Genomic DNA, 26922 nt, shown 5'->3' with positions numbered 1-26922 from the left:
TACAGTAGGACTTTACGATCAGCTTCATTTAACAACATGCTACAGTAGGACTTTTACGATCAGCTTCATTTAACAACATGCTACAGTAGGACTTTACGATCAGCTTCATTTAACAACATGCTACAGTAGGACTTTACGATCAGCTTCATTTAACAACATGCTACAGTAGGACTTTACTATCAGCTTCATTTAACAACATGCTACAGTAGGACTTTACTATCAGCTTCATTTAACAACATGCTACAGTAGGACTTTACGATCAGCTTCATTTAACAACATGCTACTCTGCCGGCCCAGACGGTATCCCTAGCCGTGTCCTCAGAGCACGTGCAGAACGGCTGGCTGGTGTGTTTATGGACATATTAAAGTCTACGTGACCCCAAACTTTTGAAATATATGTATATTTTTTTTAACACTGTTTTGGTTACTACATGATTCCATATGCGTTATTTCATAGTTTTGATGTCTTCACTATTACTCTATGACGCCCCCTCCTACGGGCTCTGTACGACGCCCCCTCCTACGGGCTCTGTACGACGCCCCCTCCTACGGGCTCTGTACGACGCCCCCTCCTACGGGCTCTGTACGACGCCCCCTCCTACGGGCTCTGTACGACGCCCCCTCCTACGGGCTCTCGCAACTTGATTGCACCTCGTGAGGAATATTTATCTCACATAGAAAACACAACAAGCCAACTAAATAGGTCAATTATTCTACTATGGGAGATATCTGGTTTAGTTTAATAACCCCATTACATGGCGAAAATAGCAGCAGTGGAAAGATCCATCCTGAGTGATACAGTAGACTACAACACAGCATAGAGAAAATAAACATATTTAAGAAAACATATAAACCACTGTCTCTCTCGAATTTCCCGCACAATCCTGTCTTTTTTTTTTTATCCCACATTTGTGTATTTGTTAAAATGTAGCGTAGGACCCACCACTCCATGACTATGAGCAGACACTTCCTGCCTTGGTAGAGGTTCTCAAAGACGTCCACGATGCGCACGATGGTGGAGCAGGGCGACGCCCTACCGTGAAGATCCACCTCCCTCCGAGCCTTCGCACAGTCCTGCAGCATCTACACACACACACACACACACACACACACACAGTACACACACACACACCACAGATATCATTAAGAAAAGAAAGCCAGAAAGGCTCAAAAGGATCCCATCTACCGTTTCACTGGTCGATCTACCAGGATGTACCAGGACACCCCCTGGACAGGACACTAGTCTATATCCCGTTTCTGTAGTGAGACAGCTTGGTGTACCAGGACACCCCCTGGACAGGACACTAGTCTATATCCTGTTTCTGTAGTGAGACAGCCTGATGTACCAGGACACCCCCTGGACAGGACACTGGTCGATCTCCTGTTTCTGTAGTGAGACAGCCTGATGTACCAGGACACCCCCAGGACAGGACACTAGTCTATATCCTGTTTCTGTAGTGAGACAGCTTGATGTACCAGGACACCCCCAGGACAGGACACTAGTCGATCTCCTGTTTCTGTAGTGAGACAGCTTGGTGTACCAGGACACCCCCTGGACAGGATACTAGTCGATCTCCTGTTTCTGTAGTGAGACAGCTTGATGTACCAGGACACCCCCAGGACAGGACACTAGTCTATATCCTGTTTCTGTAGTGAGACAGCTTGATGTACCAGGACACCCCCAGGACAGGACACTAGTCTATATCCCGTTTCTGTAGTGAGACAGCTTGATGTACCAGGACACCCCCAGGACAGGACACTAGTCTATATCCTGTTTCTGTAGTGAGACAGCCTGATGTACCAGGACACCCCCAGGACAGGACACTAGTCTATATCCTGTTTCTGTAGTGAGACAGCCTGATGTACCAGGACAGCCCCTGGACAGGACACTAGTCTATATCCTGTTTCTGTAGTGAGACAGCTTGATGTACCAGGATACCCCCAGGACAGGACACTAGTCTATATCCTGTTTCTGTAGTGAGACAGCCTGATGTACCAGGACACCCCCAGGACAGGACACTAGTTTATTGCAGGGTCACATTATCAACAGTACTCTCATTTTATCACACTTAACCCAAACCTCAAGGAGACATCCACATTAACCGTATAACCAAGGTCTGTGGTAATACAGTGTCAGAGATAAATAAATCTGTGTTTGTGGTGTAGTGGCGCCCTCTCTGGGTGGCAGTCATTACAGCTTGGTTACCAGAGTCATTCCACTTTCAAAAAACACCACAAACCATCTCGGATTGTTCTTGTGTCTGTAGTTAGAATGTAGTAATTTTATGTCAAAATGCATAACAAATGAGATTTTGTTTTACTACAATGTAAAAACAATTTAAAAACGGAGCCATGGTGGGGTAAAAAGCTGACTCTTCCAAAATGAAAAATTGATCACTTATTGTGTTTACTTGATAGCTACTTACACAAATAGCTAGCTAGAACAAAGTGTTAATAAGATAAAAATGTATACAGCTGGAGAACAGCAAGGCAATCCTACAATCCTATTGTGCCATCTCAGTGGATACAGGTGGAGAACTGAAATCCCATACCAGGGTTAATAATATATTTATGAGAAAATCCAACAGGCTTTTTTTATATCATTATATCATTAAAAAAAAATATATATATATATTTTGGAGATTATTTTGTTTTCAAATAACGTAAAGTGAGCGAGATAAAGGCCATTCTTGAACATGGGGTGAGACATTGTTACTAATATGTAAATAAAGTCAGTTTGTTATTATTTAGAGTCGCCACATGGCTCCCAGTCGCGGCCAGCACGGGTATTGAACCAGCATCTGTAGCAGGGCGGTTTGCACGGCCATGCAGTGTCTTAGATCGCTGCGCCACTCGGGCGCTGTACAACATGACTGGTCGGGAGTAGGCTACAGTACTGCAGTAAGAGCAAAATAATCCTAACATTTCCACACCTTAATTGTAGTCTAAGTTTCTCTTAGAATAAAAACCTTAGTGTAACAACAGTTTTAGTAAGTAACACTGAAGTCGTGCACAATTATCAGTTTCTATTCGGTTTGTCGCCTATTCATTGTCAGTTAGAGACACAGTAGCACCTTGGGATCTAAAAGCATAATCAGTGCTCTAACTCCCCCTTGTGGTGGTCTGGATCAATGAATCAGTGACGCAGGGTACCGTACTAAACCACAAATTACCTCCAAGTCCCGCAGCATAACCACAGAGCATTCGGAAAGTATTCAGACCCCTTGACTTTTCTCACCTTTTGTTACGTTTACAGTAGTGCTGTGGCGGTCACGAAATTTCGTCAGATGGTGATTACAATGCAAATAACTGGGTCAGTCTCACGGTAATTGACCGTTAATTAACATAAACACATTTAACATCTCCTGGCAAGCCACTGATGCAGACCTTTGGAAAAATCTACATTTAAAAAAAAAAAAAAATGTAAATGAAAAAATGAAAATGTAGCCTATTTCAAAAGAACAGAATAGCATCCTCTGAGTTGTCCTTGTGTTAGGTCCTGATCTGCTCTACTATCCCACATAGTACAAAACTCATCCTATTCTATTCTGTGCGAGAAATAAATATTCCAAACATAGTCTGGGACAGATTGATCCCAAATGAATACAACCACTAGCATCCCAAAAAACATTTTTTTTTACGCAATGTGGCAGATGCAACAGATCAGAACGTTAAACTTAAAATGTTGATAAACATGGCAGTAGACTGTAAGCGCAAAATGTTCCATTAGCGGAAAACACCATTATGAAAAGTGACCGCAAAGGTGATTATGCTTTTATTATAAAAAAAAGGGCAATTTTTAATGGTGAATAATTACCTTCCTTTCAAACTTGAAACTCACGCTCTGCTTATGTATCCCAGTTAGGCTCTAAACCCCTTGTAAAATGGATTAATGTGCTTAATTCAAATCAAATTTTATTGGTCACATGTTTAGCAGATGTTATTGCGGGTGTAGTGAAATACTTGTGTTTCTAGCTCCGAAAGTGCAGTAATATCTTTCAGGTTATGTCGATATAGGACTCGTTTTACTGTGGATATAGATACTTTTGTACCTGTTTCCTCCAGCATCTTCACAAGGTCCTTTGCTGTTGTTCTGGGATTGATTTGCACTTTTCGCACCAAAGTACGTTCATCTCTAGGAGACAGAATGCGTCTCCTTCCTGAGCGGTATGACGGCTGCGTGGTCCCATGGTGTTTATACTTGCGTACTATTGTTTGTACAGATGAACGTGGTACCTTCAGGCGTTTGGAAATTGCTCCCAAGGATGAACCAGACTTGTGGAGGTTTACAATTTGTTTTCTGAGGTCTTGGCTGATTTCTTTTGATTTTCCCATGATGTCAAGCAAAGAGGCACTGAGTTTGAAGGTAGGCTTTGAAAGACATCCACAGGTACACCTCCAATTGACACAAATTATGTCAATTAGCCTATCAGAAGCTTCTAAAGCCATGGCATCATTTTCTGGAATTTTCCAAGCTGTTTAACTTTTTGGTGACAGGGGGCAGTATTCGGAAAATGTACAATGCTATTTTCTGATTTTAGTTGACTCCAAAATGGCGGGTATCTGTGTTGTTGTTGTACTCAGATTATTGCAAAGTGTGCTTTCGCTGTAAGTTTTTCTTAAATCTGACACAGTGGTTGCATTAAGGAGAAGTGTATCGATAATTCTTTGAATAACAGTTTAATATTTTATCAACGTTTATGATGAGTATTTCTGTAAATTGATGTGCTCATTCACCGGAAGTTTTGGGAGGCTAAACATTTCTGAACATTACACGCCAATGTAAAATGGGATTTCGGATATAAATATGAACTTTATCGAGCAAAACATACATGTATTGTGTAACATGAAGTCCTATTAGTGCCATCTGATGAAGATCATCAAAGGTTAGTGATTAATTTTAGCTGTATTTCTGGTTTTTGTGACGCCTCTCCTTGCTTGGAAAATGGCTGTGTGGTTTTTCCTTGTCTCGGCTCTGTCCTAACAATCTAATGTTATGCTTTCGCCGTAAAGCCTTTTTGAAATCGGACAATGTGATTGGATTAACGAGAAGTGTATCTTTAAAATGGGATAAAATAGTTGTATGTTTGAGAAATTTGAATGATGAGATTTTTGTTGTTTTGAATTTGCCGCCCTGCTATTTCACTGGCTGTTGAATAGTGTGTCCCGCGGGTGAGATGCTAGCATCCCACATACCCCAGAGAGGTTAAAGACACAGTCAACTTAGTGTATGTAAATTTATGACCCACTGGAATTGTGATATATTATTCAATTTATAATTCACTGTGTCTGTAAACAATCGTTGGAAAAATGACTTGTGTCATACACAAAGTAGATATCAAACAAGAAGTCGGTTAGGACAACAAGAAATTTGTGGAGTGGTTGAAAAACTAGTTTTAATGACTCCAACCTAAGTGTATGTAAACTTCCCACTTCAACTGTATATATAAATAAATACATAATATGTCCCGCGGGTGAGACGCTAGCATCCCACATACACTAAATTGACTGTGCCTTTAACCTCTCTGGGGCATGTAAATTTATGACCCACTGGAATTGTGATACAGTGAATTATAAATTAAATAATCTGTCTGTAAACAATTGTTGGAAAAATGACTTAATGTCATGCACAAAGTTGATGTCCAAACCGACTTCTTGTTTGATAACAAGAAACTTGTGGAGTGGTTGAAAAACTAGTTTTAATGACTCCAACCTAAGTGTATGTAAACTTCCGACTTCAACTGTATATATAAATAAATACATAAAATAAAACTACATGGCCAAAAGTATGTGGACACCTGCTCGTTGAACACCTCATTCCAAAATCATGGGCATTAATATGTAGTTGGTCCCCTCTTTGCTGCTATAACAGCCTCCACTCTTCTGGGAAGGCTTTCCACTAGATGTTGGAACATTGCTGTGGGGACTTGCTTCCATTCAACCACAAAAGCATTCGTGAGGTCAGGTACTGGTGTTGGGCGATTAGGGCCTGGCTCGCAGACGGTGTTCCAAATCATCCCAAAGGTGTTCGATGGTGTCGAGGTCAGGGCTCTGTACATGCCAGTCAAGTTCTTTCACACCGATCGACAAACAATTTCTGTATGAACCTCGCTTTGTGCATGGGGGAATTGTCATGCTGAAACAGGAAAGGACCTTCCCCAAATTGTTGACACAAAGTTGGAAGCACAGAATCATCTAGAATGTCATTGTATGCTGTAGTGTTAAGATTTCCCTTCACTGGAACTAAGAGGCTCAAACCATGAAAAACAGCCCCAGACCATTATTCCTCTTCCACCAAACTTTACAGTTGGCCAGATTCGTCCATCGGACTGCCAGATGGTGAAGCGTGATTTATCACTCCAGAGAACGCGTTCCCACTGCTCCAGAGTCCAATGGCGGCGAGCGTTACACCACTCCAGCAGACGTTTGGCATTGCGCATACTGATCTTAGGCTTGTGTGCGGCTGCTCGACCATGGAAACCCATTTCATGAATCTCCCGACGAACAGTTCTTGTGTTGACGTTGCTTCCAGAGGCAGTTGAACTCGGTAGTGAGTTTTGCAACCGAGGACAGGGGATATTGATGTTCTACGCGCATCAGCACTTGGCGGTCCCGTTCTGTGAGCTTGTGCGGCCTACCAATTCGCGGTTGAGCCGTTGTTGCTCCTTTGAAGGGGTGTCCACATACATTTGTGTATATATCATTTTCAAAAAAATCCTAAAGATCTGTACCTCTGTGTCCTACGGCCCTGCACACACACACACGCTAAATCAGTTAAACTGGGCATGTGCGGTGTGTACATGTGTGTGTGTTAAGGCCACATTTTTTCCTAATCAACCCATCCAAATGTTGGTACATCTGCTGTTGAAGTACAGTACAAAAACCTGGTCCTTCATTATTTTGGTCATGTTGCTACAGACACGACCCAGTCGTTAATTCTTTTTGCATAGTTGCTAGAGAAGTTTAGCAACCAAATTAACGCTTGTGCAACTATGGGGAAAAACAGACGTGGTTGGCTTAGGATTGTTGACATGTAAAACTATATTTAGTGTCCAAATGTTTATTGAAAACATAAATACATTTGCACAATGAGAAATGTTTGTCTCTCAAATACATTTTTACAGTCGTCATTGACATGACGACAGTCAAAACACCTCAAAACAAGACATGGTAACAATAACAAGACACAACGAACTGAAACCAGACACCTACCATTCCCCACAAGGCAGCTTCTTGTCATTGTTGCTAGCTATCTGACTGTTCAGAATCACAACAATGCACACCTTCTGGCCAAAGGTCCACCCACTTGTGAGCCAGGCCCAGCCAATCAGAATTAGTTTTTCCAAAAGGGCTTTATTACAGACAGAAATACTCCAAAGTTCCATCAGCTGTCCAGGTGGCTGGGCCGGCAGGTGAAGAAGCCGGATGTGGAGGTCCTGGGCTGGCGTGGTTACACGTGGTCTGCGGTTGTGAGGCCGGTTGGACGTACTGCCATACTCTCAACAACAACAAAAAAACATTGGAGACGGCTTATGGTAGAGAATTGAACACAAAAAGAAGACACCCCCGCACACTGCTCTGGCTAGGATGATCCAATCAGGGTCTGGAGTACCACGATGAGGATGATCCAATCAGGACCCGGAGGTCTGGAGTACCACGATGAGGATGATCCAATCAGGACCCGGAGATCTGGAGTACCACGATGAGGATGATCCAATCAGGACCCAGTTTGTATTATTTTTGGTGGGAGTATGAGAGATATGGTCAAAGAGTAGCTAATACTGACAATCAAGGTAAGAACAGATATTGCTATAACGTTCTACTACTTATTAATGAATTAATTATTAACATCACCTTTCTCGAATATTCAAATGGAAGGAAGTGGTCATATAATTAAATTCTCTGAGATTTGAGTGTCACTGTTGACAACTTTCTGGAATTTGAAGGATGGGCCATGTGAAGGAAACCCTATACCCACCCATCAGACACACCTGGCTAACTTGACGAGTCCTGTAATCACCCCTCAGCCACACCTGGCTAACTTGATGAGTCCTGTAATCACCCCCCCCCCCCCCCCCCCCCCCCCCAGACACACCTGGCTAACTTGACGAGTCCTGTAATCACCCCCCCAGACACACCTGGCTAACTTGACGAGTCCTGTAATCACCCCCCCAGACACACCTGGCTAACTTGACGAGTCCTGTAATCCCCCCCCCCCCCAGACACACCTGGCTAACTTGACGAGTCCTGTAATCACCCCCCCCCCCCCAGACACACCTGGCTAACTTGATGAGTCCTGTAATCACCCCCCCACCCCCAGACACACCTGGCTAACTTGATGAGTCCTGTAATCACCCCCCCAGACACACCTGGCTAACTTAATGAGTCCTGTAATCACCCCCCCAGACACACCTGGCTAACTTAATGAGTCCTGTAATCACCCCCCCAGACACACCTGGCTAACTTAATGAGTCCTGTAATCACCCCTCAGCCACACCTGGCTAACTTGATGAGTCCTGTAATCACCCCCCCCCCCACCCCCAGACACACCTGGCTAACTTAATGAGTCCTGTAATCACCCCCCCCAGACACACCTGGCTAACTTGACGAGTCCTGTAATCCCCCCCCCCCAGACACACCTGGCTAACTTGACGAGTCCTGTAATCACCCCCCCCCCCCCCCCCCCCAGACACACCTGGCTAACTTGATGAGTCCTGTAATCACCCCCCCACCCCCAGACACACCTGGCTAACTTGATGAGTCCTGTAATCACCCCCCCAGACACACCTGGCTAACTTGATGAGTCCTGTAATCACCCCCCCCCCCCCCCCCCCCAGACACACCTGGCTAACTTGATGAGTCCTGTAATCATCTGTTGAAGTGGAGTCTTTTGTTTAGACACGTAGCTAGCTAGCTAAACAATGAACCTAACGGTGCTTTCAAGACAACTGGGGAACTTGGAGAAATACGAGGTCAAATCATGACGTCAGTGATCTTCCGGTCGGAAAGTCGCGGCTCCGGTACACGAGTTGGAATATCGAGTTGGACGACTGTTCGAAACTATTTTTCCCAGTCGGAGCTGGAGTTCACAGTTGTCTTGAACGCACTGAAGTCAGAGATTACCGAGTTCCCAATTCCGAGTTTTCAGTTATTTTGAACGCAGAAATAATCCCAACCCATACTACTAGCAACACAAACTGATTGTCATAGCTAGCCACCATGCATGAAACTACAGGTAGCTAAAGCTAACCAACTACTGTAGGTTCAATGTTAGCTAGCTAGCTAACATTAGGCTACAACTAGCAATGCAAATTGATTTCTGAGATACACGAATCATACACGTAATTTTTGCTAGTGAGCCAGCCAGCTAAAGTTAGCTAGCTAGCTAACAGTACCCTTTAACTTGCAATGAAAATGACATTGACTAAATTAGAAACGTATAATATCTGAAAATGTAGCTAGCTAGACTCTCTTACCAGTATAAATGGATGAACACTTCTCCCTCTCTGTCACAGATGCCGTGGTTGCCCTTAGTTTGAAGATGTAATCCGGAGACAGGTGTTATATACAACAAACAGCCTTCTGTGCTCTCTTTCAACTCCCCCCCCCCAATATTTGCAATCAAACGTCAGAATTCTTTGCCAAAAAGCATATTTTACAATCAAATGCCTCTCCTGTGAAGTTCCTGAAATGAGTCACAATTATTTGAATGATTCAATGGATGTTTTGTGCACAAAGGTGATGACTAAAGTGTCTTATTAGGAATTTTCAAATGTGACTTCTCTACGTGGCCGTCTATGGTAATTGTCTTTCTGGGCCGAGCGTCAGTTAAACTGAAGTACCAAAACAAAAAAACTGTAGGAGCAGTCAAAACTGTGTTTCTAGACGGAACCCCGCCCCCTTCGAGAAAAGAGTGGGGGGGAGGGGGAAACTCACTTAAACATGTATTGGCCAATCAAAACCTAATATTGACACCAGCTTTTGTCACGTTTATAATACTGTCCTCCAACTGTTTGAACAACATAGCCTGTTAACTCTGTTTAGATCAGAGGTCACCATCCTTTTCTGAGTTAAGATCACTTTGAGTCAAAATGCAAGCCGAGATTCTACTGCTCAGATATATCTTTTTTTAATTACTTAAATAACATAAGCCTATGCAACATTAACAAATTAAAAACAGTTCTGTAGCAATGAGGTTTGTACAGTAGTAGGCTGTAGGCCCAATACATTATCACTGCATATTGGCTATGCTTGAATTGCCCTGCCAATGTTGTTCTTCTCAGACCATATAGAAATTATATTAAAACATTTTAGGTAAATTATTACACTGGTAATATATAATATGTTGTTTTACTTATGAGTGACTGATGGCCTGCATCTGATGGTCAGTCTGAGGGGAGGGAGAGAGCTGTGGTGAGGCTGCCTCACTCCCTGGCGCTAAGTCAGCTGAATCAATTACCTATTGCCAACAGCACAAAACAGATAATAGGAACGCTAGGCTTCATCATTGTTTTTTTTGTTTTTTTTTACAGAAATGTTTGGTGATCGACTAGGAATGCCTTGGACAACCAGTCGATGGCGATTGCCCAGTTGGTGACCACTGGTTTAGAGGTTCAAATCAAGGGGCCTACCTGGATAAGATGATTATTTCTCAGAATGAGTTGCCAATTCCTGATATACATATTTCTATGTCCGTTGCACACTACCATCCCTACCTAGGCCTGTAGAACTTCCATTGCTCTTTCACACCGAGGATTGGTCATTATTGAGGGGGGAGATTGTTGAAAAGTTTTTTCCAAATAGCTTGTGAGTTACTTTAGTTTTAAAAAGGCTAGGGGGCAGTATTTTGACGTCCGGATGAAAAGCGTGCCCAAAGTAAACTGCCTGCTACTCAGGCCCAGAAGCTAGGATATGCATATTATTTGTAGATTTGGATAGAAAACACTCTGAAGTTTCTAAAATTGTTTGAATAATGTCTGTGAGTATAACAGAACGGATTTGGCAGGCGAAACCTCGAGCACAATCCATCCAAGGAAACATTTTTTGGAGGTCAATCTGTTTTCCATTAGTTTTCTATGGGAAGCCCTTTTTAATAGGAATATGGCTGCAGTTCCTATGGCTTCCACTAGATGTCAAGAGTCTATAGAAATTGGTTGATGATTTTTTTTGTTGAGAAATGACAAAGTAGTCCTGTTCTTTCCATGTGTCACTCAGATGGACTCAAGTCTTGGTGCGCATGACCTGGAACGCGCTTCACTTTGTTTTCGTCCTGTATTGAACACAGTATTTCCCGTCTTAAATTTTATCGATTATTTACGTTTTAGGGTACCTAAATTTGGATTAGGAAAGTTGTTTGAAATGTTTGGACCAAGTTTACAGGTAACTTATTAGATACTTTGTAGGCATGTTGGGCGAGTTGAAACCGGTGTATTTCTGAATCAAACGCTCCAAATAAATTGACATTTTGGGGATATAAAGAAGGAATTTATCGAACAAATGGACCATTTGTGATGTTTCTGGGACATTTTGGAGTGCCAACAGAAGATGATCTTCAAAGGTAAGGCATTATTTATATCGCTATTTCTGTCTTTTGTCGCGCACCTGGCTGGTTGAAATATGACTTTCATGTGTTTGTATGCGGGGTGCTGTCCTCAGATAATCGCATGGTCTGCTTTTGCCGTAAAGCCTTTTTGAAATCTGACACTGCGGCAGGATTAAACTGTATTTTGACGTATAACACTTGTATGTTTTATGAATTCTTATTATGAGTATTTCTGCTTTTGAATTTGGCGCGCCGCAATTTCACTGGATGTTGTCAAAGCAATCCCGTTAATGGGTTTCGAGCGGGAATAGGGGTGAGGGATCCCTAAGAGGTTTTTAATATATTATCATTGGCAATTGATGTAAAAAAAATAAAATAAAACACTTTCCTACATTTCCGAGCAGCAGGTCGAGGTGCTCAGGTACGCGCTTCTCCCTCAGCGTTATCAGGAAAGAGAAACCAGACACATGCTCACGTGGAACACTCCAAACAAAAAGATCATGAAGAAACTGACAAATCTCCTACATGATGGTTATGAAATACACCACCAACAAAAAAAACGTGTGTTTCTCACAAGTGTAGCAGGTTGTGAACTGCTGCAAACAACACTTCCACTGAGAATGACAACGGTAAATGACTGTAATTAATATATGCAATAACAGAAATGAATGTAACCAAATGACGGGGATTAACAGTACCTTTACTACTGTGGACATATGTAAATGGGGAATTGCTCAAAAATAAAAAAAATAAACAAATGAAGGGCAAACAATTCAGTAATTGAAAATGAATGCGCAAGAATTGGCGGGAGTCAGCTGAGCCATCTTGGATTGAGCCACATACCCTTCTTCTTCTCTCAGCATTTTAAATTTTACTCAAGACATCTTATCCTCACAGATATTTGAGATATTTTTCCACTGACGGCCGCAACTCAATAAATCAGCTTTTGGCCTTTTGCCAATCGTGCTGGCCAAATTACGGCCTTCCTAAATAGGCCTACGAGCATGTGATATGAAACAATCTCGAGTCATTTTAAAAGCTAACGATCCTCGATTCCTCTGTGACTAAGTTATGCTTTCTGGTGAAATTTTAAGAATGATTTAAATGTATTTCTGTATAGACAGGTGTAATTATATAACTTTGGCAAATGTATTTCCATTTACTGGACCCACCACTATGTCATTTCTCTCCAGTTCTATTGGTTTTCATATCAACTTTCTTTTGTTGTCCAGAAGTCAAAATGTACAATCCTGGTCATATTACCAACCCATCATAGTTGTTGATAACCTGTCTGGGCTAGGGGGCAGTATTTTCACAGCCGGATGAAAAATGTACCCAAATTAAACAGGTTACTACTCGGGCCCAGGAACTAGAATATGCATATTATTAGTAGATCTGGATAGAAAACACTCTGAAGTTTCTAAAACTGTTTGAATGGTGTCTGTGAGTATAACAGAACTCATATGGCAGGCAAAAACCTGAGAAGATTCCATACAGGAAGTGGAAAGTCAGAATTGTAATTCTGCTTTTGATTCTCTATCGAAGCTACAGTGTCTGTGGGGGACATTCACTCGCCAATGTAAAATGCTGTTTTTGGATATAAATATGAACTTTATCGAACAGAACATACATATATTGTGTAACATAATGTCCTAGGAGTGTCATCTGATGAAGATTGCCAAAGGTTAGTGCTTCATTTCGCTGTGTTTGGGTTTTATTGACACATGTCCTTGCTTGGAAAATGGCTGTGTGATTATTTTTGTCTATGTACTCTCCTAACATAATCTAATGTTTTGCTTTCGCTGTAAAGCCTTTTTGAAAATCGGACAATGTGGTTAGATTAACGAGAAGTTTATCATTAAAATGGTGTAAAATAGTTGTATGTTTGAGAAAGTTAAATTATGACATTTTGTTGTTTTTGAATTTTCCAACCTGATATTTCACTGGCTGTGTCCCGCAGGTGGGACGCTGTCGTCCCATCTACCCCATAGAACTTAATGGATTCCCCCTCTTTCTAAGTTTCTAATATATATTTTCGTCTCTGTCACATATGGAACCGCTATCAGGTGCTCTGTCCAGAATGGTGTTTTCCCCAGGTGCTCTGTCCAGAATGGTGTTTTCCCCAGGTGCTCTGTCCAGAATGGTGTTTTCCCCAGGTGCTCTGTCCAGAATGGTGTTATCCCCAGGTGCTCTGTCCAGAATGGTGTTATCCCCAGGTGCTCTGTCCAGAATGGTGTTATCCCCAGGTGCTCTGTCCAGAATGGTGTTATCCCCAGGTGCTCTGTCCAGAATTGTGTTTTCCAGGTGCTCTGTCCAGAATGGTGTTTTCCAGGTGCTCTGTCCAGAATGGTGTTTTCCAGGTGCTCTGTCCAGAATGGTGTTTTCCAGGTGCTCTGTCCAGAATGGTTTTATCCCCAGGTGCTCTGTCCAGAATGGTGTTATCCCCAGGTGCTCTGTCCAGAATGGTGTTATCCCCAGGTGCTCTGTCCAGAATGGTGTTATCCCCAGGTGCTCTGTCCAGAATGGTGTTTTCCAGGTGCTCTGTCCAGAATGGTGTTTTCCAGGTGCTCTGTCCAGAATGGTGTTTTTCCAGGTGCTCTGTCCAGAATGGTGTTTTTCCAGGTGCTCTGTCCAGAATGGTGTTTTTCCAGGTGCTCTGTCCAGAATGGTGTTTTTCCAGGTGCTCTGTCCAGAATGGTGTTTTTCCAGGTGCTCTGTCCAGAATGGTGTTTTTCCAGGTGCTCTGTCCAGAATGGTGTTTTTCCAGGTGCTCTGTCCAGAATGGTGTTTTCCAGGTGCTCTGTCCAGAATGGTGTTTTCCAGGTGCTCTGTCCAGAATGGTGTTTTTCCAGGTGCTCTGTCCAGAATGGTGTTTTTCCAGGTGCTCTGTCCAGAATGGTGTTTTTCCAGGTGCTCTGTCCAGAATGGTGTTTTTCCAGGTGCTCTGTCCAGAATGGTGTTTTTCCAGGTGCTCTGTCCAGAATGGTGTTTTTCCAGGTGCTCTGTCCAGAATGGTGTTTTCCAGGTGCTCTGTCCAGAATGGTGTTATCCAGGTGCTCTGTCCAGAATGGTGTTTTTCCAGGTGCTCTGTCCAGAATGGTGTTTTCCCGCAAATTGCATTTTGGCAAATGTTTGAAAATGACGTTTTATTAGCTGCTTCATTAATAAAAGCATTACCATTATCTACAAGTGACTTCTGTCCTTCTGGGCACAGTGTGTACACGTCCTAATGGGTTATGGACCGAATGCATATGAGTCCGGTAAATTTCTAAAATGGGTCGGTAAATTAAAATCTTACAGGTCACGTTGTTCGGCACCACATTTTCCCCTAACAGAAGGCCTGCCCCTCTGTGCACACACACACACACACATCCACCCACAGAGGAGAGGAAGTGAAAGCAGAGTGTTTAGTGAAGACGGGTGGAGCTGTCAAGAGAAACACTCACTCCCTCAACAAGAAAATAGACCCAACACTCATTAGAAGATGGTGGCTGACCACCATTTCCTGTTGATTTTCCGGGTTTATTCCAACACGTTGTAGCCGTCTGCTGTAGTAGGCTAACGGAAGCATCTCTAATGTAGAGTTTGGTTCTTAGTCGAGGCCTTTGATTTCTCCTCTGTCCATGTCGTATCACATAAACACATATCTCTCTCTTCCCTCTCTCAGTCTCTCGCTTCCCTCTCTCAGTCTCTCGCTTCCCTCTCTCAGTCTCTTGCTTCCCTTTCTCAGTCTCTTGCTTCCCTTTCTCAGTCTCTTGCTTCCCTTTCTCAGTCTCTCTCTTCCCTTTCTCAGTCTCTCTCTTCCCTTTCTCAGTCTCTCTCTCTTCCCTTTCTCTGACAGATACTAATCTGCAGTGTAATAAACCTGGTGTGTAGCTGATATCTGTGTCACTGCCTTGACAGATATCCCATCAGGTGTCAGGAGAGCTTATCTGGATGGGCAGAGCAGTGATGTTACCAGCAGCCCTCCAGGCAGTCTGTGACACACTCTCTGGCATAAGAGCTGTAGTCTACCAAAACTTCTGTACTTTTTAGATACTAAAATCTGTTAGTTTCAGTACTTATGAAAAATGTGTCAAACTTGTCTACATCAGAGCAGCAGACCCCTTATCATAGTGCACCCTGCCTGCTCCACCAACGCACTACTAGCCTGGGAGTCTGGGCTGCATCATGTTAGCTCCACTAACTCACTGCTAGCCTGGGAGTCTGGGCTGCATCATGTTAGCTCCACTAACTCACTGCTAGCCTGGGAGTCTGGGCTGCATCATGTTAGCTCTACTAACTCACTGCTAGTCTGGGCTACATCATGTTAGCTCCACTAACTCACTGCTAGTCTGGGAGTCTGGGCTGCATCATGTTAGCTCTACTAACTCACTGCTAGTCTGGGAGTCTGGGCTGCACCATGTTAGCTCCACTAACTCACTGCTAGCCTGTACTGGGAGTCTGGGCTGCATCATGTTAGCTCCACTAACTCACTGCTAGCCTGGGAGTCTGGGCTGCATCATGTTAGCTCCACTAACTCACTGCTAGTCTGGGCTGCATCATGTTAGCTCCACTAACTCACTGCTAGCCTGTACTGGGAGTCTGGGCTGCATCATGTTAGCTCCACTAACTCACTGCTAACCTGTACTGGGAGTCTGGGCTGCATCATGTTAGCTCCACTAACTCACTGCTAACCTGTACTGGGAGTCTGGGCTGCATCATGTTAGCTCCACTAACTCACTGCTAGCCTGTACTGGGAGTCTGGGCTGCATCATGTTAGCTCTACTAACTCACTGCTAACCTGTACTGGGAGTCTGGGCTGCATCATGTTAGCTCCACTAACTCACTGCTAGCCTGTACTGGGAGTCTGGGCTGCATCATGTTAGCTCTACTAACTCACTGCTAGCCTGGGAGTCTGGGCTGCATCATGTTAGCTCCACTAACTCACTGCTAGCCTGTACTGGGAGTCTGGGCTGCATCATGTTAGCTCTACTAACTCACTGCTAGCCTGGGAGTCTGGGCTGCATCATGTTAGCTCCACTAACTCACTGCTAGCCTGTACTGGGAGTCTGGGCTGCACCATGTTAGCTCCACTAACTCACTGCTAGCCTGGGAGTCTGGGCTGCATCATGTTAGCTCCACTAACTCACTGCTAACCTGTACTGGGAGTCTGGGCTGCATCATGTTAGCTCCACAAACTCACTACTAGCCTGGGAGTCTGGGCTGCACCATGTTAGCTCCACTAACTCACTGCTAGCCTGGGAGTCTGGGCTGTATCATGTTAGCTCCACTAACTCACTGCTAGCCTGGGAGTCTGGGCTGCATCATGTTAGCTCCACTAACTCACTGCTAGCCTGTACTGGGAGTCTGGGCTGCATCATGTTAGCTCCACTAACTCACTGCTAGCCTGGGAGTCTGGGCTGTATCATGTTAGCTCTACTAACTCACTGCTAGCCTGGGAGTCTGGGCTGCATCATGTTAGCTCCACTTGCAGTGTCAAGTTACACACATTTTTTTTATTTTTTTATTTTTTATTTTTAGTCATTTTAGCAGACGCTCTCAGTAGTGAATGCATACATTTCATAATTTTTTTTTTTCTGTGCTGGCCCCCCGTGGGAATCGAACCCACAACCCTGGCGTTGCAAACACCATGCTCTACCAACTGAGCTACAGGGAAGCGCAGATTACAATACACTGGTGAACAGCATGCAATGCCAGTCTTCCCACTAACAAAGAAACAGATACCAGATGTTGTCAGTGGCAACATGGCAGTGCCATGGCGAAGTTGAATTAAAATATTGAAGAATTGTGTTCAATTTAAAAGTGTGTTAAAAAAAAAATGCAGCAGATTTGGTCATTAGTTCAAAATGTGACAAGATTTATTTAGAAATAAGTTGATTTTTCTAACATTACATAATTGATAACTTTTTGAAACAAAGTTCATGATTTGTTAAAAGGGTTTGTCAATGGCTAGTGAAAATGGGACGTTTTTCCTATGAAATGTAGTGATGTAAGGGATCATCTGAAAATTTAACAATTACTGAGATTGTTAAAGTGCTGAATATCCGAGTGAACGAATATCCGTTTCCCACCTTATTGTCATTGTTGATAATTATTGTGAGAAATTATTAACGTGATCAGTGTCTTCACATAGATGAGTAGCATTATTAATAACGTATAACTAAAGGCAAACTGAGCAAATGTGTTATTTCAGACTGGTAGCCCATCAAGTAGCTCTCAGTTTCAAAAAGGTTGGTGACTCTAGACAAACAGATCTAAATCTTTACATACCAGTTAGCTTATTTGTACATTTTAAACTTTTGATTCTTTGAAGTGTTTAAAACTTGTTGTAATTTTTTTTTAACTACTCAAAAATGAACTAGTGTCAATGTTGAATAATCACAATTCTGCAATAGAGGGGAAGAGGTTCCATTTCCTTGTTGTCTAGTTGTAACAGCTCCAACACTCCGTCCAGAGGGTTGAGAGATAGAGATCAATCTAGAGCAGCCATCTTCAAATAACAAGAGAAATGCTGTGAAAACCAGCGCACTGCAAACATTCCAAAATGTTTAGTCAGCAGTGCTTGTTTTGTTGACATTTAGTCCTCACTGTAGCTCCTACAGCGCCAACCTGGCGAGCTGTAGCCCCTACAGCGCCAACCTGGCGAGCTGTAGCCCCTACAGCGCCAACCTGGCGAGCTGTAGCCCCTACAGCGCCAACCTGGCGAGCTGTAGCCCCTACAGCGCCAACCTGGCGAGCTGTAGCCCCTACAGCGCCAACCTGGCGAGCTGTAGCGCCTACAGCGCCAACCTGGCGAGCTGTAGCGCCTACAGCGCCAACCTGGCGAGCTGTAGCCCCTACAGCGCCAACCTGGCGAGCTGTAGCGCCTACAGCGCCAACCTGGCGAGCTGTAGCCCCTACAGCGCCAACCTGGCGAGCTGTAGCCCCTACAGCGCCAACCTGGCGAGCTGTAGCCCCTACAGCGCCAACCTGGCGAGCTGTAGCCCCTACAGCGCCAACCTGGCGAGCTGTAGCCCCTACAGCGCCAACCTGGCGAGCTGTAGCCCCTACAGCGCTAACCTGGCGAGCTGTAGCCCCTACAGCGCCAACCTGGCGAGCTGTAGCCCCTACAGCGCCAACCTGGCGAGCTGTAGCCCCTACAGCGCTAACCTGGCGAGCTGTAGCCCCTACAGCGCTAACCTGGCGAGCTGTAGCTCCTACAGCGCTAACCTGGCGAGGTGTAGCAAGGCATTTGATTGGTTTGACGTGCTTTGAGGAGTCATTGATTTACACCAGGTTCCAGCCATTTTTCAGCTGATTTCTGGCAGGGAACTTCCCCGGGCTTCTCGTTTTAGGGAAGCCTGTTTCATGACGAGGTTATGACCAGACAGTGTCTCACACACACACCCCAGTCAGTCTGTTCTACATGCCTGGGGGTGTTACCAGACAGTGATTCAGTGTAATGTTGCTCCCTGTTGACGTCAGCTACTGTCGGGAGACAAGCTGGCATGGCAGGACTTGTTCTAACCATGTAATGAAATAATTCATAGCTAGAATTTACTACTTCTGTCTTTCTACTGTCAGGACTATATCAAATGATTGTGGTCTTTAATCTGGACGACCAGTAGCTGGATCAGATAACCATAAACTACTAGAACTATGACTTCATAACAGTGTTTATGGTCTGGTTAGAAACAACACTAGCCGAACCTACACCAGCCTTCTCCAACTGGTCCCGGACAACTACTAGATGTGCAGGTATTTCCTCCAGCCCGTCACTAAAACACCTGATTGAACAAGGCCTAATTGTTGTCTAACCTCGCCCTCGCCCCCCCCCCCCCTGCCAGGCGAAATGCACATAAACCTGCAAAGACTCAAATCTGGTCTACGGGTCGTGAGGTAACGCCTAGTCAATAAAAGAGATCGCCCGGGATGCTTTACCAATCTTTCTGTTGGGTTAACGAAGGCCACTTTTGATTTGTTGATTAACCAGACCTTCCAAGGATTTGTCAGAAGTGTAAAAAAGTGAGATTAGAGGATTTGTCATAAATGTAAAAAGTGAGATTAGAGGATTTGTCAGAAGTGTCAAGGTGAGATTAGCGAGAACTTAATCAGGGTGACACTCAGTGAGTCATCTGATGACATCACGCCACTCAGTTCGATTGAACGTTTTGCGTGACGTTTGAACCGAACGACGCGTTGCCATAAAATGTTCTGCAACATTCTCGAACAGACTTACATTTGCACTGTTTGTTGGGTATGGCGATTGTGGGGCTTGAAACAACGAGTGATGTATTTTAAAATGTTTTAAAAAAAAAGGGCAGTGACCGTGGTGACAGGGGTCAACCTCTCCTCAATTTTCAACTTGTCGTTCAGAACACCAGCGTTTTCATTTAAACTTTTACTTTGTAAAATATTTTTCGTATAGCAGAGTGATCAATAAGGCCTATCAGATCTGCTGCCCATCATTCTGTCTGCTGATCAATCATTACAATTTGTTCTTAATTAACTGACTTGCCTAGTTAAATAAAAAGGTTAACAAAACAGGAGAGAATAATGAGAAGGAAAAGCTGCCTTTGTTCTCAACGCACCTATATTTAAAATGTTGATTGTTTACCAAGACTGTTTATTCCTAGTTACAACTGGGTACAACAAACATGTCAGTTAGTTACTCTGTCAACAACAACAACAACAAAAAAATGACAAAAGTCGCACTGTTTCAACAAAACTATAGCGGGACATTGAAAGTGTAACTAAAATAACTTCTTATTCAACAGACTACTAGATATGTATAACAAACTAACCCGTTTAATTTATGATATTACCTTGAGGGCGTATTTATCTCCGCTCTTCTTGTGAAAGATCTCCAGCACCCTTCCATTGATACCGTGTCCCAGTACCTGACTGGTCACTTTATACTCGTCCGTTATTGCGTTTTTCTTGATCTGTAGGGTCGGTTTCACATGGAATTGTGAGAGGTGACCCGAAGGGACTGGGTTAGGTTGACCCACCGGGTTAGCTGGGCCCTGAGCCGGGGGAAACAGAGGCTGGGTCCCGGTGTTGGACAACATACTGGGACAGCACTTTCCTTCTCTTTCTCTCTCTCTCTCTCTGTCGGTCTGTCGGTCTCTCCTTCCTGGGTAACAGGTAGGTAGTTGGTCTCCGAAAGTGAAGTTTGGATCCTCAACAAAAAAAGGACAGTGAGTTTTGAAAATAAGTCCGCTAAAAAAAACAAAATGTTCACGATAACGTTATAGTAGTCCAGGTTGAAGTGGCTAAATAAATTAGCCCGGTTAGTTAGCTGCTTTAGGCTAGGCTAACGTTAGCTTAAACCCATCTCGGTGGTCCGTCCGCCTGTTCCAGGTAGATTCAAACAGATTTCAAGCCGTTTCAAATGGTGTAGGTTATTAATAAACAACTATGGCACTAACTGCGAAATTATATGTCAACACCTTGCGGTGTACGATTAAAACACAAACTGACTTTATAAAAATAAAAAAACACAAAAACTCAAGACACCAGAGTGCACACTCACAATCCCCGACTTTCCGATAATAGTCACGGTGCGTTCAAGACTACTGAGTTCTCGGGGAGAAGAAAAAAAAAAACGAGGTAATATCGTGACTTCAGTGATCTTTAGGTAGAAAAGTTGGAGTTCAAGGAATGCCAGAGTTTCCGAGTTGGATGACCGTTAAAAAAAAAAACTACTTTTCACAGTCGTAACTCGAGTTTCTCAGTTGCCATGAAATCCGAATGTTGGGGATTTCCGAGTTCAAAGTTCCCAAGTTGTCTTGAATGCGGCATCACACGGGGAGGGGCTCCTCTGATGACGTCACGGCACGAGATAATGACGCCTGCTGAAAATGTTCTGCGTTCAAGACAACTGGGAACTCGGGCGGGGGGGATGAGGTCAAATCATGACGCCAGTGATCTTTAGGACATAGCTCTAGGAAGATGCCCGAGTTTCCGACTTGAAATCCCAATTTGGATGATCTTTCAAACTATTTTTTTTTCCCAGTTTGGAGCTCGTTTTTTTTTTTTCTTCCCCCGAGTATCCAGTTGTTTTGAACGCTTTGAAATCGGAAATGAGATTTCCGAGTTCCCAGGGGTGCTGAACGCGGCAATTGTCCTTCAACTGTGGTTAGCTGCAGCCGAACATGGCGACCGGAGTATGGGCGAGTGGGTGTGTCGAAAGGGTGGGTGTATAGAAAGCGAATCATCTGATTGGGCAGATTTGTTGCCACTCAAGACCGTTTTGCGTGCCTGATTGGGGTGTTCCTGCGTTTTGACGCGCTTCCTACTGTGTATCATCAAATCAAATTGTATTGGTCACATACACATGGTTAGCAGATGTTATTGGTCACATACACATGGTTAGCAGATGTTATTGGTCACATACACATGGTTAGCAGATGTTATTGCAGGTGTAGCGAAATGCTTGTGTTTCTAGTTCCGACCATGCAGTAATATCTAACATGTAATCTAAAAATTCCCCAACAACTACCTAATACACACAAATCTAAGTAAAGGAATGGAATAAGAATATATATTAAAAAAAATCAAATCAAAATCAAATTTATTTATATAGCCCTTCTTACATCAGCTGATATCTCAAAGTGCTGTACAGAAACCCAGCCTAAAACCCCAAACAGCAAGCAATGCAGGTGTAGAAGCACGGTGGCTAGGAAAAACTCCCTAGAAAGGCCAAAACCTAGGAAGAAACCTAGAGAGGAACCAGGCTATGAGGGGTGGCCAGTCCTCTTCTGGCTGTGCCGGGTGGAGATTATAACAGCACATGGTCAAGATGTTCAAATGTTCATAAATGACCAGCATTGTCAAATAATAATAATCATAGTAGTTGTCGAGGGTGCAACAAGTCAGTAACACAAGAGTAAGTGTCAGTTGGCTTTTTCATAGCCGATCTTTGAGAGTATCTCTACCGCTCCTGCTGTCTCTAGAGAGTTGAAAACAGCAGGTCTGGGACAGGTAGCACGTCCGCTGAATAGGTCAGGGTTCCAGCAGGTCTGGGACAACAGGTCTGGGACAGGTAGCACGTCCGGTGAACAGGTCAGGGTTCCATAGCTGCAGGCAGAACAGTTGGAACTGGAGCAGCAGCACGGCCAGGTGAACTGGGGACAGCAAGGAGTCATCAAGCCAGGTAGCCCTGAGGCATGGTCCTAGGGCTCAGGTCCTCCGAGAGAGAGAAAGAAAGAAAGAGAAAGAGAGAATTAGAGAGAGCATATTTAAATTCACACAGGACACCGGAAAAGACAAGAGAAATACTCCAGATGTGACAGACTGACCCTAGCCCCCCGACACATAAACTACTGCAGCATAAATACTGGAGGCTGAGACAGGAGGGGTCAGGAGACACTGTGGCCCCATCCGATGAAACCCCCGGACAGGGCCAAACAGGTAGGATATAACCCCACCCACTTTGCCAAAGCACAGCCTCCACACCACTGGAGGGATATCTCCAACCACCAACATACCATCCCGGGACAAGGCCGAGTATAGCCCACAAAGATCTCCGCCACGGCACAGCCCAAGGGGGGGCACCAACCCAGACAGGAAGACCACGTCAGTGACTCAACCCACTCAAGTGACGCACCCCTCCCAGGGACGGCATGGAAGAACACCAGTAAGCCAGTGACTCAGCCCCCGTAATAGGGGTAGAGGCAGAGAATCCCAGTGGAGAGAGGTGAACCGGCCAGGCAGAGACAGCAAGGGCGGTTCGTTGCTCCAGAGCCTTTCCGTTCACCTTCACACTCCTGGGCCAGACTACACTCAATCATAGGACCTACTGAAGAGATGTGTCTTCAGTAAAGACTTAAAGGTTGAGACTGAGTCTGCGTCTGTCACATGGGTAGGCAGACTATTCCATAAAAATGGAGCTCTATAGGAGAAAGCCCTGCCTCCAGCTGTTTGCTGAGCAATGACAGAGCGGCATAGGAAAGATGCAATAGATGGTATAAAATACAGTATATACATATGAGATGAGTAATGTAAGATATGTAAACATTATTAAAGTGGCCAATGATTTCAAGTCTGTATGTAGGCAGCAGCCTCTCTGTGTTAATGATGGCTATTTAACAGTCTGATGGCCTTGAGATAGAAGCTGTTTTTCAGTCTCTCGGTCCCAGCTTTGATGCACCTGTACTGATCTCGCCTTCTGGATGATAGCGGGGTGAACAGGCAGTGGCTCGGGTGGTTGTTGTCCTTCATGATCTTTTTGGCCTTCCTGTGACATCGGGTGGTGTTGGGCAGGTAGTTTGCCCCCGGTGATGCGTTGTGCAGACCTCACTACCCTCTGGAGAGCCTTACGGTTATGGGCGGAGCAGCTGCCGTACCATGTGGTGATACAGCCCGACAGGATGCTCTCGATTGTTCATCTGTAAAAGTTTGTGAGGGTTTTAGGTGACAAGTCACATTTCTTCAGCCTCCTGAGGTTGAAGAGGCGCCGTTGCACCTTCTTCACCACACTGTCTGTGTGGGTGGACCATTTCAATTTGTCCGTGATGTGTACGCCGAGGAACTTAAAACTTTCCCCCTTCTCCACTACTGTCCCGTCGATGTGGATAGGGGGATGCTCCCTCTGCTGTTTCCTGAAGTCCACAATCATCTCCTTTGTTTTGTTGACATTGAGTGAGAGGTTGTTTTGCTGACACCACACTCCGAGGGCCCTCACCTCCTCCCTGTAGGCTGTCTCGTTGTTGTTGGTAATCAAGCCTACGACTGTTGTGTCATCTGCAAACTTGATGATTGAGTTGGAGGCGTGCATGGCCACGCAGTCATGGGTGAACAGGGAGTAGAGGAGAGGGCTGAACACGCATCCCTGTTGGGCCCCAGTGTTGAGGATCAGCGAAGTTGAGATGTTGTTTCCTGCCTTCACCACCTGGGGGCAGCCCATCAGGAAGTCCAGGACCCAGTTGCACAGGGCGGGGTTGAGACCCAGGGCCTCCAGCTTAATGATGAGCTTGGAGGGTACTATGGTGTTGAATGCTGAGCTGTACTCAATGAACAGCATTCTTACATAGGTATTCCTCTTGTCCAGATGGGATAGGGCAGTGTGCAGTGTTATGGCAATTGCATCGTCTGTGGACTTATTGGGGCGGTAAGAAAATTGAAGTGGGTCTAGGGTGTCAGGTAGGGTGATATGATCCTTGACTAGCTCCTCAAAGCACTTCATGATGACAGAATTGAGTCGCAGATTGGTTGCCTCGATACCGTTTTGCGTGTCTGATTGGGCTGCACGGCGAGTCGATAAGCCGGCGACCGGTGCACCAGCATTGTATGAACATGTTGACATGAGAGAGGACCGTGATACCACGGCTGTGTCGCCAGCGTTCGCTAACGTGCCAATTTCCCCCCCCTCCCATGATTTTATTTCAAGTACGATAGCAGCCTACACAAGAAATAACTCATATTGATAACCGTCGAGATGTCACCTTGACACATACAGTCTACTACTCAACGTGGAGGGCTGAACTGCAACAACACCGAGACACAGTGCCCTTCACACCCGCTTGACAGCACTACTATCCAGTAACCGGAGTTGGAAGTATCTACCTTGTCGTCTTATTCTGTGGATTTGTTTTTATGGTGGTTGGCAACCAACTTTAAGGTGCATTAGCGCCATCAACTGGACTGGAGTGTGGACCAGAGAAAGGGAAGGTATAAATCCTATCCAATATTATCGTCTCACTACCTCGTAGCCAATTGAGTACCACAGTATGAATCATACTACCAATAAAACCTAGTGGTCAAACCCGGAAATGGTTCCAATAGTTTTTTTTCACCATTCATTTCCCCATAGGGGATTTTAGTACTACTTCATATAAAGGTCTGTGTTTCGTGTAGGCTTACCCCCGGCGTGACGTTTTGATAACCGCGCAAATCTCTATCGGACAAAGTAATTGACTATTTTCACCTATAATTACCCCCCCCCCAAAAACAAGAGTAATTAGCTGCTAATGTGGCTAACACAGAACTACACTTCTTGTCACAAGATTTGATGTCATCCCTCAAGACAAATTTCTCCATGCAAACTCATCGAGGAAGTATCATGTACCCTAGCAAGTAGCGTAGGTATTATATCCTTTTTAGTTTCTCCTGTAAATAATTGATATCGTGTTTCTTGTGTGGTGTTGTTTTTTAGCATTTTTCAAATGACCTAGCTAGCTATCTTAACATGTTTTTAAAAATATATATATATATATTTTTACCTTCTGCCTTTGTAGCGAACTAGTTAACCTTAGGTCTCTCCGTCGATCAGAAGCAAGAATGATACTGTGCTATCAACTCCGATTTTATCGTTTTTGCTAGCTAGCGTTAGCCCACCACAGAAGGGATATTTAACTAGCTAGTTAACGTTAACTCACCGTTCGTGTAGTCAGACTTGCTAACTAACTTTAGGCCGGCACCATGGCAAGGTTAGTTGGTTAGCTAGTATGTCACCACTTAGAAAAGTCTGACTACACGAATGGTGAGCTAAAATTAACTAGCTAGATAAATATCGCCTGGAAGGCTAGCTAGTTAGGCACCTTGGTTGGCTAGTTAGCTACATTAGCTAAAGTTGACTAGCTAGCTCACAAAAAGGACTTGTGGGCTAAATGTTTTCCCCCATACAAAACACAGAAACGGGTTTTGTTCCACGGCTGCATCTGTTGTACATGACTAATCAAATTACCTGTTCAGTCAGATCGAAATGTCAACTGGGATGGAAATGAATCTAGCCCGAGGCTAGTACTTTTCATACTGGATAGTAGACAATGTGCCAAACTAGCCTAACACAGCTGGGAAATTTTGCTTTTCCAAACATCGCATGCCACAGATTTATGACCTGAATGTAGAAATTGTTGTCTGTTGGCCAGTGGCCCAAAATCCTTTATGTTACATCCCTGCATGTCAGTCCCTTTCAGACGATCCCCCTTTAAACACTGTTGGTCCTCCTCAGTGACCTCAAGGCTGAGGGTTTTAACTTTCCTCTTGAGAATTAGAAGTACAGTCGCATAGCTCAATAGAAATACTTCCTCTTTTCGGGCAAATAGTAACAGACTGGTCCCGATCATCTAGTTGAGTATTCCAGAACATTCCTCCATCCCAGTAAAAATATCCCAATCCACATAGTAAGATTTTAGATGTGCAGATAGACCAAAACTCAGTCTATTTTACTGTCACTCAAGTCAAATCTGTGGGTTATGGTATTTTTAATATAGATGTTACCATTTTAGTAATCAACTTAGCTAGCTAGTAAAAGTAAATAACAAATGTGTCTTTTCAGATGGGTGGACCGGAAACCCAGTTACAACATTCGGGTCTGCAGCTTTCAGTCTCCGGTGGGAAAAGAGAAATAACCCTGTATTTACCAGAAAAGGCAGTTCATCCACCATGTCAGA

General features: G+C 44.2%; 1 protein-coding gene across 2 annotated transcripts in view; it reads right to left on the bottom strand.

Moving 5' to 3' along the window:
- LOC115149935 (MAP kinase-activated protein kinase 2) overlaps positions 1–21357 on the bottom strand; it is a gene marked incomplete in the record, with an annotated part of 38403 nt that extends 17046 nt beyond the window's left edge. Inside the window, 2 exon segments of one of the 2 annotated variants that reach the window (XM_029692741.1) lie at positions 944–1083; positions 20350–21357. In XM_029692741.1, coding sequence (XP_029548601.1) covers positions 944–1083; positions 20350–20595 — 386 coding nt within the window. 2 annotated transcript variants of the gene reach the window in all.
- Between the last annotated feature and the right edge of the window lie 5565 nt (positions 21358–26922).

The sequence above is a fragment of the Salmo trutta genome, chromosome 16, assembly GCF_901001165.1.
Source record: "Salmo trutta chromosome 16, fSalTru1.1, whole genome shotgun sequence".
In the NCBI taxonomy this organism is placed as follows: Eukaryota; Metazoa; Chordata; class Actinopteri; order Salmoniformes; family Salmonidae; genus Salmo; species Salmo trutta.
This window is presented reverse-complemented; position numbering and strand designations above follow the sequence as displayed.